Consider the following 14,667-nt stretch of genomic DNA (forward strand, 5'->3'; position numbering starts at 1 on the left):
TATTGCACATTTGACATGTATAAAATTTGTTTTGGTTAAAAATGTTCAATTAGCTGCACTGTTAATCTCAACTAGTTCAGCCAGAAGTTGGGTACTAAGTTTTATGCTAGAGTTGCTTCTTCCTCCCTACATCTTTGTTAGGCACTTAATTGGGTTTCATTTTAACTAGTCAGAAAATAGCCACTCAAGCATGATGGAAGAGAAACATGCCTAGTCATGTCTGAAAAGCTAAGTGATAGACACAGACAAGAGATCCTAGTGTTTGAGTTTTCATGGAATACCAAGAGTTTTCATCCATTGTGGAAGATGGGAAGTTTACACACAATGAACTCTGACTTTAACAGCAATGTACAATTCCACTGAGTATCCTTCAGAGGAAGACTTGTTCTAATTAATGGCAAGAATTCATTTAAACTCCTGGCATGATGCCTCTTGAAGGCTTATCTCACTCTTGTTTTTAGTTATACTACTAGTGTAGAAATAGAGCTAAGATCTGCACAATTATTTCGCAACTCCAACAACTTCCAATTGTATCAGACTTCTGCCGAAGAGTGGCAGTAAAATTTACCTTTTGACAGAATATTGAAGCATATGATCATTTTCTCTATTTGGATGAACAGCTTGCCCATTTCATGCTCAGTGTTATGGGTTTGTAGTTTTAAGCTTTTGAGCCGATTAAGGCTCAAGTGAGTATCATTTTTCAGAGAGAGTTTTAGGAAAGCAATCCAGCAAGCTTGTTTTATTGATGCAGAGCAGAGGATCTTAAATTGCATATTAAAGAAATGGGTGGAGAGTGTTCAGTTTTTCCATTCTCTTTATTGCCAACAAATGTATATTTAAAATATCAAGGTCCAAAAAAATGTTGTGTAATAAATACTTGACTTTGAGCTGTAATAAATAAAAAATTATTAACAAGGAATGCACTTTGCCAGCCACAAGTGGCTAGTTCTTGAAAAATAAGGAAGAAGTTATGGCCATAGTTCACAGTTTTAAGCAGCCAAAACCTGCTCATTACAGCTATTCCACAACATGGAGCTCTCCCCTCCCTCCCCTTCCAGATGCATATTCACAGTTTTAAGTCCTCCATTAGAACTGCTCCCTACAGAACTAGAAGTCACTCTGCTGAACTTCAGTCAAGCCTTTAAACATGTGCGAAGCAAGAAAGCTATATTCCAAAGAACTCCTTGTCACACTGTTTCATGAGTCCAACAAAGTAGGATTAGGTCTGTCTGGTCCCAGCCCAGCACACTACGAGAGTATAGTTTTCGTACCACCACTCATCCATCATCAACATACTAGTCGCTCCACTGCCTCCACTGTAGATTTCACAGTGAAAAAAGAGTCCTTTTGGTTTAAGAAGAGATAGTCTTTTAGTTACATCTTTGCAGCAACATGTTCAGTGCATATTCCATTCTGTGTTTTAGTTCCAATGAACATCCAGAAATCAGAAGTGTTGTCAGTCGAAATGTTGTTGATATCCTATCTTCATTGATGTAGGTAAGGAGATACTCCTCACTTTGGTTGCAGATGATTATTTTTGTGTGATCATGATAAAAGTTCACCTGCAAAAAAGATAAGAATTGTTATATATTTTCTCCTGTCAACCTTCAGATGCAGGACTCTAAAGGAAAGTCACAAGTTCATCTGCGCAAGAGTTATCAGGCACACATTCACTTAACACCATCCTAGAAGTATTTACCTGAAGTGTGCCATCATTGAAGAGCATCATTAACGCTTTGTCAGATTTTAGCCACTGTAAGAGGTAAAGCCTGGGTCTGCGAACATCAGTTACACTGGGCAGATCCCCTCCCTAGAGGGGAAAAAAAAAAAGAGCACAAAGCCACCATGTCAGCTCATGTTTACTGCAAGTTCATTGCCTTCAGTGGCCTTTCAGAATTTGAGTTGTACTTACATCCATAAGGTTCTCCTCCATGTAGTGAGAGAAATATTTCAGAACAGTTACTTGGCTGATGAATTGTTCAGGAGCATCTGTAGCTGGAAAGACAGAGCACTGGCCTAGCTCAGCATAGTAGTGGACTGTTCTGCCGGACAAGGGAAAAAATAAACCCAACAATTACAGGTATGTTCAAGCATAAAAATTTAAGGCAGACTCAACTTAGTGAATTGTCAATTTCTAATCATTTGGAGGTATTTACTTTTTGTCTGGTAGAAGGCTCATGTGTGCTCCATTGTTGAAAAGAACACCCACAGTGTGGTCTGACAGCTGGTAACCAAAGCCGTATTTGTTCGAGTAGTCAACCCATTTTGTAACCCACTGGAAAGATGCTGTCAGCTGTTCTTTGGGAATACTATCTGCTTCTGGCATGTTCTCAAGACAACCTCGCAGTACCCTTGCAACTGTATCAGCAACACTTCCCATGGTACTGTCTTCCAAACCTGAAAAAGAAGAGCAGAACTGTTGCCAAATCCTGAATTATCTGCATAAGGTAACACCCACCATCTACACCTTAGTCTAAATAAATCCAGCTTTATCAGCCTCTTAAGGTTAGTTTTCAGAATGAAGAATTGCAACCAACATTTAGTTTTAGGAATGGGAAGAAATGTGTTCTAAGGCTGAAATCCACTGTTTTCTTTGATGCTTGTTTTTACTGTTTTGCATGTTATGATTTAACAGGAAAACCCCATCTTGAACTCCATTAATGTTGTACTTACATTCACTGCTACTGCTGCAGCTTCCTAGAGTTCCTCTAACTATCATTCGAATGGAGTCTCCAATCTGTTTGGTCTCTGCTAGAGTTCCAGGTTTGGCTGCTGTAATGTTAGGAGGCTGGGTCTCCTACAAGAAGAAGTTATACATTTAAGAATCAATAAGGCAAGGCAAGGTTCACACAGCGAGCTTTTGTATAGCTCTCATATTAAAGACTGATCCTGGCAATGCCAATTGACAGCTAAATAATTTTAGGAGATCTAGTGTCTGCTTCCTAACAAGTATGAAGGAACATTATCAGGACAATAACATGTAGTTTATTTATGCTGTTCAGGTCTTGCATTTCACAATACCTGGACAATGTAGCAAAACTGGTTACTCTCTAGCTCATGAACTCACAAAATGCTGCAACGTTTGGGTTGCGCACACACACTGCATGTGAACATTAAAATCCCAATAATTTCATTGGCATTCTATGAAGAATTAGTTATTATAAAAATGTAAGTCCTTATATTTGGAGTATTGGGAGAAATGCCTGCCAGCATCCCTTTAAAATTTGTGCAGAATGGTGCACAGATAAAGCTAGATTCTAGAAGGATATAGAGTAATAAATTCTGAAGACTTAGAGAGACTCTATACAAATACTAAAGGCTACTACATACCAGTGTGGCAAAACATGCCTAAGCCCTCTTACAACAGTCACTACCATAAGTGCTAATCATTTAAGCGTGGTTAGGAAATATAAATCTCAATTATGAATTCATGCCAAGAATCAGTTATTACTACCCCATCCCATTGTAGTTCATCAGTTTGACTATACCTCATCCGTTCTGTGTCTGTGGGGCTGTTGGGTTATCGATGTCTTTTTCAAATCATGTCTAAGTTTGTAGATTTCTTCATCCTCTTTAGTTAGTCTATCTATAATTTTAAAAAAGCCAAATATTTAACAGCATATCTAAAAATGTTTTTGCAATACCTAATAAGATAAATACCCCACAACAACGTTGCTACAAACAAGGATGGAATGTGTAAACAACTCAATTCTCTCTTTTTGCAGTGCATTCTCTCCCACCTGCGGCATACTCCTGGCCATCATTATGTATAATGGCATTTCTACCTTGAGACTAAGAGTGTAGTTAACAGAAACAGTAGATTATGGCCCAATAAAAAGCTTGCTGGTATATATAGAAACATTTCCCTATGTAAATTGGGAATGTAGACTATGGGCTACATCTGCCTAAACCTAGTAGCATGCAGATCAATATGAATATGACAAGTACAAGACAGTTCAGTGATGTAAATTAACAGTTTACAGTATTATACTTGGGTAAATGCAAATGCTGTTTTTACATCTTGTAGATGTATCACTAGTTAACACGAAGTGTAAGCAAGCTATATACACAAGTATAATTCTAATATACTTACTATGTGTATCAAAGTATCTTGCTTTTTCCTTTTTACCACCAAACAGAGCAGCAGCTGCCTTTTTGAAGAAATTCTTAGCTGGACTTGACAAGTGGAAGTCAGGAACAGTGTGACAACAGCTAGAAGAGAGTCGATCTGGTGTAAAGCCCTGTGGAAATGAAATGTAGAAGCCAATACTTAGAAGACTGATGTGCACTTAGAATAATGCAACATTCTGAACCAGAAAGCCACACAGTACAAACCTGTAAGAAAAAGTCATGTCGAATTATATCATCTAAACTGGGCCGGTCCTCGGGATTTTTTGACAACATGCTAGCTATTAAGTGCTTTGCGGGTGCCAATAGAGATGATGGTAGAGTGTATCTTGCTTCCCTTATACATCTGTAGGTTTCTTTAAGGTTTGTAGTCTCAAAGGGGGGTCTTCCTAACAGCATTGTGTACCTGTTTAAGAGGAATAAAAGAGGCTCAGTACTTGAGTAAATGCAAAAACACTTCAAAATATAGGGTTGTTTTTTTTTTTTTAAAGCCCCTTTAAATTAGCAGCCCATTTCTTAGCAAGAAGGTTGCTTTGATAATTCATGTGTTATATTCATAGGTTAAGCAGACTTCAGGCATTGTGTTCACCCAGTCATTGCCTCTCCTTTGAACCCTAAGTATATTATCAAGACAGCTTTGAGTCTTTGAAGTAATACTTACATTACGCAACCTAAGGCCCATATGTCAGATTCACATCCATGTCCTTGTTTGTTGAGGACTTCTGGAGAGAGGTAATTTGGTGTGCCACAGATTGTTCTGCAAATCAAAGAGATCAGGACTCAGTATATTAACCCAGAGAAGAAATGTAGGGGTGTTTCCATTGGGCAGTTTACCCCCGCCATTAGATTTGGGCAGGAATTTAGAAGCGCTCAAAAAACAGTGTGAATCACGTTTGCACTGTTACCAACATTCCTATTTACAGTCTTCAATATACAGGAAAAGCCCTACTAGGTACATCATTGCAACATTGAGTCACACATCCTGCCTCTGGCATTGGCCAGTATCTAAGTGTCCAGAGCAACAAGCCACCCAGCACATACTGCAGTGCTTTTACAGGAGGGGGAAAGTTCTGACCCCTGCAGCAGTTAGTTGATCTTTGTATTCCTCTAATTTTTAGAGTCCAGTTTGGATTAATGCTGTTCCTTAAACATTCTTGAGGCTCTTACCTCCTTCTGTGTTCCAGCGGTTCCAACCTTGCTGCCAAACCAAAGTCGCCTACTTTTAGTTCCATGGCCTCATTAATGAAGAAATTACCTAGACCCAAAAAAATAAAAAGTGAATCCCTTCCTTGCAAGATCGGGATGCATTAGCCACTAGTGCTGAGTCACACTAACAAAAGCCAGTAGATAGCCAATCTTTTTTTTTTTTATGAATACTTAATGTCATTACTTAAGTGCTCCAGGTTTCCATTGTAGAAAAAGACTGAGGTGATTCTATCAATTGAGCTATCAGTCTGCTAAGTGCCCCATTGCTGGAAGCAGTGCTTTTTGGAATCAATGAGGGAAAAATGACTTACCTAGTTTAAGGTCTCTGTGCAAGATTTCCTGTTCATGAAGATATTTTAGCCCCGACACTATCTGCCTGAGGTAGTATCGCACTTCTGGTTCCGTCAATACCTTCCTTGCTTTCAAGATGTGAGCCATAGACTGCAAAAAACCCATACACAAACAAAGAGATGAATTAAAGTTCTCAAGTAGGTTTCACTTTTAAATAAAAAGCAAGGAGAAATGACCCCTAAAGAAGCTATGAGAAACACCTTTCACATATTATATATTTACATTAGTTGCAGATCCCAGGTAAGTGAATACTGGATTTCTCCCAGTTGATGCTCACCCTTCTACTGCAGTACTCCAGAAGAATGTAAATATTCTCTTTGTCCTCAAAGTAGTGGTAAAACTGTACAACATGCCTGTGATTAAGCATTCTGTGCAGCTCAATCTCTTTATCAATCTAAAGAACAAGACACAAGAAAAGCTTATTAGCCTTGCAACCTTGGCTGAGGAGATTGCTAACGCCAGCAGACATTTCTAAAGAGGGAAGGGCCATGCAGCACACAAAGAGATTTTTTAAACAAGAGTCACTCATGCACACACCTTTTCCCTTTGATGAGGCTTAGCTACTCTGCTGTGAGGAATGATTTTTGCAGCATAGACTTTGTTCGTTGTCAAATCTGTCATCTCATAACATTTGGCAAATCCACCCTAGAGAGATATACCAAAAAAAAAAAAGGCAATTAAGGATGGTATGAAAGAGGTTCCTCATTTAATCAGTCATCTGCTGGATTTAATTACTCAAGAAGCTTGCAAGAGTAGGGGGTCGGTGTAATTTCCTCTGCATTTGGCATTTCGGTAGCAGACAGACCCCCACCTCATTGTGTGGGGGGAGGAGGGCGGCTCCCAAGTCAAAGCCATTGTATAGCCATGACATGAGGAAAAAAAAAAAACACAATTTTAGGGATGGAGGAAATGGGAGAACCAGGGATAAGTGGTGGGGCAGAGAGGGCCAGTTTAACATAGCATACTTCAAATGCTCCCGTTTACACAGACAAGGAGATCCGATCCAGTTTTAGACATTCACAGGGCATCACTTCCACCGCGCTGTATCAGAGCGAGTCCGCCAAGCCAGCCAGCCACCCAGGCGGGCCTGCGGCTGCCAAGGGGGGAATTCGCAGCATGCAGCAGGTGACCACGCGAACTGACATGCAGGGAAAGGGGTGGGGCAGGACACTCCTGCCCGGCTCGAGGGAGGACCATGCCGCGCTCGGCCCCGCTGCCGGTGCGGGAAGGGAGCAGAGATGCCTGGCTGGCTGCTCCCCGCGGCGAGCCATGCGAGTCGCTTTCCGGAGCCCCGGGGGCGGAGGCTGCAGGCGCTGGTCCTTTACCTTGCCGAGCACCTTGCCGCGGCAGTAGCGCTTGCCCGTGCCGGGGTCGGTGATAATCCGGGAGACCTCGGGGGCAGCCTGCGAGTGGTGATGCTGCGGCTGCTCCTCCAGCGGCTTCTTGCGCCGGGCTTCCCCGCCGCAGGCTCTGCCCAGCCCCGGCTCGCCCCCCTTGGGGCCGCCGGTGCTGCTCCCCGGCTGGTGAGCGATAGTCCGCAGTAACTCCATGGCCAGCCCAACTCCCGCCCGGCCCCGCCGCTCGCCACTGCGCGGGGCGCCCGCCGGACTCGCCCCTTATAGCGCAGGCGGCGGCGGCTCCGCCCCGAACCCCGCTGCCGTCACAAAGCGCCGCCTTCGAGCCCGCCCGCCGGCTGCTACCCTAGTGCGCGCGGAGCTGCCTGCCCGGGAGCGCGAGTTAAATGCCGCGCGCGCCCGCCCGCCGCGTGCGAAGGGGTGAATCCGCGCGGGTGTCACCAGCGGCCCGATTGCCGCCCCCGCCCCCCCGGAGCGGGAGCCTGCAGAGCCCCGTCCCGCCCCTGCAGTGGGGGCCCCCTCCCTTACTCCAGCACGTTTCCGTGGCGGTAAGGGGCGCGATTCCGCCTCGCTGTTCCCCAGGCACAAGCTGCCCAGCCATGGAAAACCCACAGCCAAGCCGCTGACGCGGGGCCTGGAGCCGGCGGGTGCAGGGCTGGGAGGGGAAATCGGCCACGTCCCAGGGACACCCCCATAGGCTGCCGCATTTTCAAATTGCCCATCCCCTGCAGGGAAACTAGGCAGCAGTGGCACCACCAGCCCCCTTTGGCGGGGGGCGTGTCTCTCCCTGCCCCCAGGGGCGCAGGGAAAGAAGATGCACCCACCGGGATATATGTGCCCTTGGGCTCGCCTTGTTTTTCCTGTCTAATGTCTGCTGGTCTGAATAGATCGTGTGGGCAACACCCAGTGTGAGGGCACATGCCCTGACTGCACCCCCCCAACTTAACCAGATGGAGCCATACCAGTCACAGACACACACAGGCTGAGGTCCTTAGTCTTCCCACTCTCCCCTGCCAGCAAGTAATTGACATTCTCAGGGACAGGGACAAGAGCCTTGTCACTTCCCCACTCCGTCCCCACCTCATCCCACTCTTCCTCTTGAGGGAATGGTGGGGCCCAGTAGTAAAGCTAGTGGAGCATGTGAAATACCTGTAATAAAATGCAAGGCTACTCGAAAAGCAGATTTTTCTTCGAACGTGACAATGGCTCCAGTTTTATGAACATGTCACTATGGTGCACACTTTTTAAAAAACAAAGTCAGGCACTTTTCTAAGCAAAAAAAAAGGGGGGGGGGAGGAGGCTAATTTTTAAAGTGAGGATCACTTTGACAGGCAAGAATTTGTATTTTCAGTGCAAAAATAGCCTTTTGATTGTAACTGAATACAATGAAATTTGACTGGGGGAGAGGCACTGCACAAAAAGAAACAATGAACATTTTCAGGGACAATTCAACAAAACAAATGTTGTGACGTTCTAAGGACCCACAAGAAAGCCACATTTGTTGCCTTTGCACCATTTGATCGATATCTTACTGAAAAATCTTCTCAGCTTAGTCCTTTGGCTGCTGAAGCACTGCCCATCACTGATGCAACAAGTCTCTGAGCTAAGGATCTAGTCATTGCTAAGTGGATTATTAACCTGCTGAGATGGGAGAAGCCAGTTTCTCCTTTAGCAGTGCAGAGTAAAAGGAGACCAGGAGCGACATCTGGTGGAAAATAGCCAGCACAAAGGCAAGGCGGGCAGATGAGACTAAGGCTTGGTCTACACTTACCCCCCAAGTCGAAGTAAGGTACGCAAATTCAGCTACGTGAATAACGTAGCTGAATTCGACATACCTTACTTCGAACTTACCGCGGTTCAGACGCGGTCCACACGCGGCAGGCAGGCTCCCCGTCGACTCCGCGGTACTCCTCTCGCTGAGCTGGAGTACCGCAGTCGACGGCGAGCACTTCCTGGTTCGATTTATCGCGTCCAGACCAGACGCAATAAATCGAACCCGGAACTTCGATCCCCAGCCATCGAACTACCCGGTAAGTATAGACCAGCCCTAATGGTAACTAGGCTATCACAGCAGCCCTGCAAAATTCACCAGCTGGGCCACAAAATCTACTTTCCCACTCTGCACCTTGATGGAAACGATAAGGAAAAAACTTTCATTGTTTTGTTTGCCTGTATAACTATTTATCTATGTATTCACTCTGGCTGAGGGGGTAAGTGAGATTTTTCAAGGAATTGGGAAGAACATTCTGCAAAAAGAACAGGAGTACTTGTGGCACCTTAGAGACTAACAAATTTATTAGAGCATAAGCTTTCGTGGGCTACAACCCACTTCTTCGGATGCAGATTTAAATTTGTTAGTCTCTAAGGTGCCACAAGTACTCCTGTTCTTTTTGCGGATACAGACTAACACGGCTGCTACTCTGAAACCTGTCATTCTGCAAAGTATCATAAAAACACACAGGTAATTTTGCGGGAATTTGACAACAAAACAAATATGAAAAAAGAATCACCTTTTATTAATCATGTTTATTACAGTAGTGCCAAAGGGCCAGCCAAGACTCAGGCTCCAATTGTGTTAGGTCAGCAGTTTTCAACCTAAGGTCCACAGACTTCTGGGGGTCCACAGACTATGTCTAAGGGGTCCGTGAAAGGTTGTCGTTACCATAGAACAGTGGTTTCCAACCTGGAGTCCACAGACTATATTTAAAATTTCCAAAGGGGTCCAGACCTCCATTCAAAAAAATTTAAGGGTCCTCAAATGAAAAAAGGTTGAAAACCAGTATGTTAGGCACTGTATAAAAGCAAAGGGTATTTTTTTCCAGGCAGTGGCATTCTTATTAAGTGTACCAAATGCATTCCAATTGATAAGTTAATTAACACTTGGAAGGCCTTTGACTATAAAAGATAATTTCAGTTAGCTATTCTTCAGCTGCTATCCAAAAAAATGTTGTGCAGTGTTACACTGCATTATTAAGCAGCTGCCATATTCCACTCCAATGGTGGCTGAGTTTCAGTCATAGGTGGAGTGATCTAATCAAATCTAGGTATGTGGATTAGAAACTGACTTTCTAGATCTTTGGATAGGCTATATAGGTGTGTGAATATACATTAATTTCTGAGGACTTTGGCTAGGCAAATTGGAATATGCTGGAGAGGCACATTTTAAATACTGAAATGAATAAATAAAGTGTGTTATATTTCATCACTGGGATGAAGCATGATCCATGTAAAATGTTACTATTTCCTCAATTGATCATATATTTTTTTTAAGTTTGTTTTTTTACAATTTGAGGGTATTTTCTCTCCCTTTACTGGTGACTGATCTAGTCAATCATGTAAATTACAACAGCAGTTTCCAGAGCATATAATTATATAAGTGGTTTATGTGTCAAGTTCTTGAGCATCTCCATTTCACATCTATGTTGAGGGCACATAGCAACAAAATATTTGTTTTCTGATGCTCCACCATGTGGATAATAGAAAAAATGCAACAAGAAAACATTTAAGGATCCATATATATGTGCTGTTCTTCGAAGAGTCATTGGTTTTATGTCAAATATTTTTATTTGAGCATATATGTTATATATAAGTTCTAGTAAAATGAAGTCAGCATTATTTAGCTGTTAGACCAGCAGTCAAAGAGTTCAGAGAGCTGGGCTCTCAGTTCTTATCAGTTCTATAATTGATGTGGTGTGTGACCTAAAGCGCGTTACTTAGCTCTGTTAGGGGCTCAGTTCCCCAGGCTGTTTCCATTAGAACTCAAACGTTTTAATTTTGTCCATCAGATTCTGGAAGTGTGAATTATTATCTAAAGAACAAATTATTCCCCCAAAACTTTGTAAACTGCTTGGATCACCTCTGGTGAAAGGTACTATATAAATGTAAAATATTGTAGATCACAGCCCTCTGCTGGACAGAATCAGAACTACTCACTCTAATTAATTTATTTTACAAAATCATAGGCTCTATCCCACTAACAGCTAATGGAAACTCATCAGATTGACATTAATGGGACTTAAGCACATGTTCAATGGGACTTAAGTGCATGCTTAAAATTAAGTACTTAAGTGCTTCACTGAATAGATACTTGTGCTTAGCTGAAGAAATGTCTTGAAGCAGAATGATCTGAGTTCTGCTCCGCTGTTCCCATGGGGTTCTGAAGTGACAACTGTGAAGCCCCAGGTACTAGGCATTTGTTACAGTATTAGTTGTGAATATTTCTTTGGCACAGAGGGCAGTGGGCAAATGCACTAGCCTGACCGTAAGGTGCTGAGCTTATGTTTAGATTTAGTGACAAGTAAAAGACATCAGTTTTCATGATGTTCAAACCTCAAAAGGTTATGAGTAAGGATAAGATTTTGTCACAGTTATGTTTATTAAAAGTCACGGACAGGTTGCAGGCAATAAACAGAAATTCACGGAAGCCTCCAACCTGTCTGTGACTTTTACTAAAAATAAATGGGGCGGTTAATGGGGGGACGACTGAAGCCCGAGCCCCATGGGGGGAAGTGATAGCCCCAGCATCCCCACAGCAGCTGACAGCTCCAGGGCTCCTGCCACCCTCAGTAGCTGAGAGTTCTGTGGCCCCTGCCACCCATGGTGGTTCAGAGCTGTGGGATCCCTGCGCCCACAGCAGCTGACAGCTGCAGGACCCTCACCACCTGTAGCAGCTGAGAGAGCTCCAGGGTCAGAGTCTCAGAACTCTGGGCTCCTGCCGCCTGCAGCATCTGACTGCTCCGGGGACCCCGTCGCCCACAGGTGGCTGACATCTCCGGGGCCTCCTCCGGCTGTCAACTCCAGCCTCACCGCCCCAGGGCATGGGGCTGAAGCTGAAGTGGAAAATGTCACAGAGATCCCTGAGAGTTGTGGAATCCGTGACCTCCATGACAAAATCTTATCCTTAGTTATGAGATTTCCTCTGGAGAAGCTCCCCCAAATTTGAATGTGTTTCAGAAACCATTGAGGTCCTCTTTTTCTCTCCTTCCTGCCTCTGACCTTTCTCCTTCCGTTCTTTCAGAACCAGCTCAGTATGTTATCTCCCTTTTTTCCATGAGCCCTCGGCAGCTCAACTCCCACTCCCTAATCCCCAACAGCTCTATGGACACCAACTTTCTCGACCTCTTGGGTCTCCAGCCTACTGCCTAACTCCTCAGCTTCCTCCCCCTGATCTTCAGCAGATATTCTTCGTGCAGCAATATTCTAATTGGCTGGGTTCCTGGTATAGGTCAGGGCCTCAGCGAGGTCTCAAGTCTGATGCTCTCTTTGCCATGCTCTGGCTGGCTACTGTATTCAGCTATTACCTGGTGTAGGGCTTCTTGTGGTCAAAGGTACCTCCTCTCATCCTAGGTAAGATTAGGAATTTTAGTAAATTAGAGGTTTCAGAGTAGCAGCCGTGTTAGTCTGTATCCGCAAAAAGAACAGGAGTACTTGTGGCACCTTAGAGACTAACAAATTTATTAGAGCATAAGCGTTCGTGGGCTACAGCCCACGAAAGCTTATGTTCTAATAAATGTGTTAGTCTCTAAGGTGCCACAAGTACTCCTGTTCTTTTTAGTAAATTAGAGTTTCTCCCATCTATTGAGACACTGAGATGGATTTAATCAAAATTAGGAGGCTGTTTAATATGATGGAAAAGAAAGGAAGATACTTATCTGAACTTTTAAAAACTTTTATGCATTCAGTTCATTTGAATTTGGGGTTGAAGTAGGTAGGGACCATACATCCCATTTTGTCTGGGACAGTCACTTTTTAAGCCCTGTCCCAGCCGACCTGACTTTTTTGGCAGAACTGGGCATTTGTCCTGTTTGCTCTTGCCAACTGATCATCAGCTGGCAAGAGCAAAAGGGGCAAATGCAGTTTTGCAACAACAACAAAAAAAGGGGGGGGTGCGAGCCCTAATGGGGCACAGAAGAACATGCTGGGCAGGGGTGGTGAGTGCCAGCCCCACGCGGGAGGGAGCACTTGGGAGAGTGGCTCGAGCCGGACTGGCCCTGTGCAGGTGGGTGGCAGGGGGTCTCAGGCCAGCCCCAAACGTGCGGGGGGAGAAGAGGGCCTCCAGCCGACCCTGCGTGGATGAGCAGCTGGGGGTGGTCGGTCTGGCCCCATGTGCCAAGGGAAGGGGGATCTCAGGCTAGCCCCATGGGGTGTCCTATTTTCCCTTTGGAAAAATATGGTCACCGTAGGCTGAATTTTGGGGCATTTCTTATTTTATCTGAAGTGGTTTGCTATGCTCCTATGTGCTTGTGACACTCTGTACCTCAAAGTAGCACCCTGGAACTCCCATATTCACTACTGTCATATAATTATGATATGTTCTGTACAAAGTATGCCTTGTGAGCTATCATTTTAAAAGCCTTGATCTGTTGAACATTAATATCCTGTTGGATTGTATGTGCTATCATTGTATGTGAAGTTATGGAGTATTTCTACATGTGTTATTGAAATATGTTGTGAGGTTAGGTACGCCCACAGCCAGCCTTTCAGTTGTAACAAAGGAGTAGCCATCACCTGCCAGAGGGTCCTTAATGGCTCATCAACACACAATTCACTATCCCTTCTCAGAGAAGGCACATATGCCATGGGGGCAAGTTAACCCACCTCACAGCAAGCGTCTTGCTAGCAGCTGGAAAAAAGTATGAGAGAGTGACATACATCATCACTTGGCCTCTCCTCTCCTCCCTCCACTCCCCCATCTCAACACCTGGGAGAATGTCTGCAAGAAAAAGACTTTGAACTGGGGAAGTTTGGTCCCAGGTTGGAAAGTAGTCTACTCTGTGTATTGAAGAACTGTAACCATTTGTTAGGGTGAGACATTGCTTGATTCAAATCTTGCTTAGTCTGTTTACATTAGAATTCAGGCTGCGTTTCTAAGGTAACCAACTTTGATCTCTATGCCTGCTACTTATAATCACTTAAAATCTATCTTTCTGTAGTTAATAAATTTGTTTTATATTTTACCTAAAACAGTGTGTTTTTGATTGAAAGGCTAAGGGAATCTCAGCTCAGGTTACAAAGGCTGGTGCACGTCCACTTTCCTATGAAGAAGCAATGAACTACTAGGTAATGAGTTTACATTAGCCAAGCTTCTGACCAGTGCAAGATGGTACAGTTCTGGGGTGCAAGACTGGGGAGCTGGAGGGAATTGGCCAAGACCTCTCTTTACTGATGGTTCATGAGTGGCTGGGGAAAGCATTCATGTAACTCAGTTGAGTGTGTCCCTGCCTGTGGATGGCTGTGTAAGTGCAGTGCCGATGAGAGGTGTGTAGCATGACATTAGCGTCACATGTGAGAGGCAGCCCAGGTTGGTGCGTTTGGAGGGCTCAGTGGTCCCACAGGCCACGTTACACGCGTCACAGTGCTTCAGCAGCCTCAACCTATAACCAGCTCATGTTACTAAAGCATTATATAAATTGACACATTTGTCAGTTTTCTGTCTCAGGCAAGGCTGGCCTTTTACTTACTTTGACTAGTTGTTTTCTCCTGTGGTTGTTCCCCTCATTTTCTTCAGAGTGCAGGTTGTGTTTTTAATATTTCCCAGTAGCCTGTCTTAGAACTCCCGCTGCTGGTAAAACACTATGACGCATCCAGTTTGCATTCTTGTTAAAATCATTGTTCTGGGATGGATCAG

General features: G+C 44.1%; 1 protein-coding gene across 1 annotated transcript; it reads right to left on the reverse strand.

Annotated features, from left to right (window-relative positions):
* Positions 1-796: 796 nt before the first annotated feature.
* Positions 797-7,259, reverse strand: PLK2 (polo like kinase 2). The gene is made up of 14 exons (XM_024217678.2): positions 7,011-7,259; positions 6,223-6,330; positions 5,963-6,079; positions 5,646-5,775; positions 5,296-5,383; positions 4,790-4,885; positions 4,336-4,534; positions 4,094-4,241; positions 3,489-3,586; positions 2,674-2,797; positions 2,157-2,397; positions 1,913-2,042; positions 1,700-1,810; positions 797-1,562 (listed from the first exon to the last, which is right to left on the reverse strand). The coding sequence occupies exons 1-14, from the start codon at positions 7,233-7,235 to the stop codon at positions 1,371-1,373; spliced, it is 2,007 nt and encodes a 668-aa protein (XP_024073446.2). The 5' UTR covers positions 7,236-7,259; the 3' UTR covers positions 797-1,370.
* Positions 7,260-14,667: the final 7,408 nt, after the last annotated feature.

The sequence above is a fragment of the Terrapene carolina genome, unplaced genomic scaffold, assembly GCF_002925995.2.
Source record: "Terrapene carolina triunguis isolate 2854851 unplaced genomic scaffold, T_m_triunguis-2.0 Scaffold69, whole genome shotgun sequence".
NCBI classification, from domain to species: Eukaryota; Metazoa; Chordata; order Testudines; family Emydidae; genus Terrapene; species Terrapene triunguis.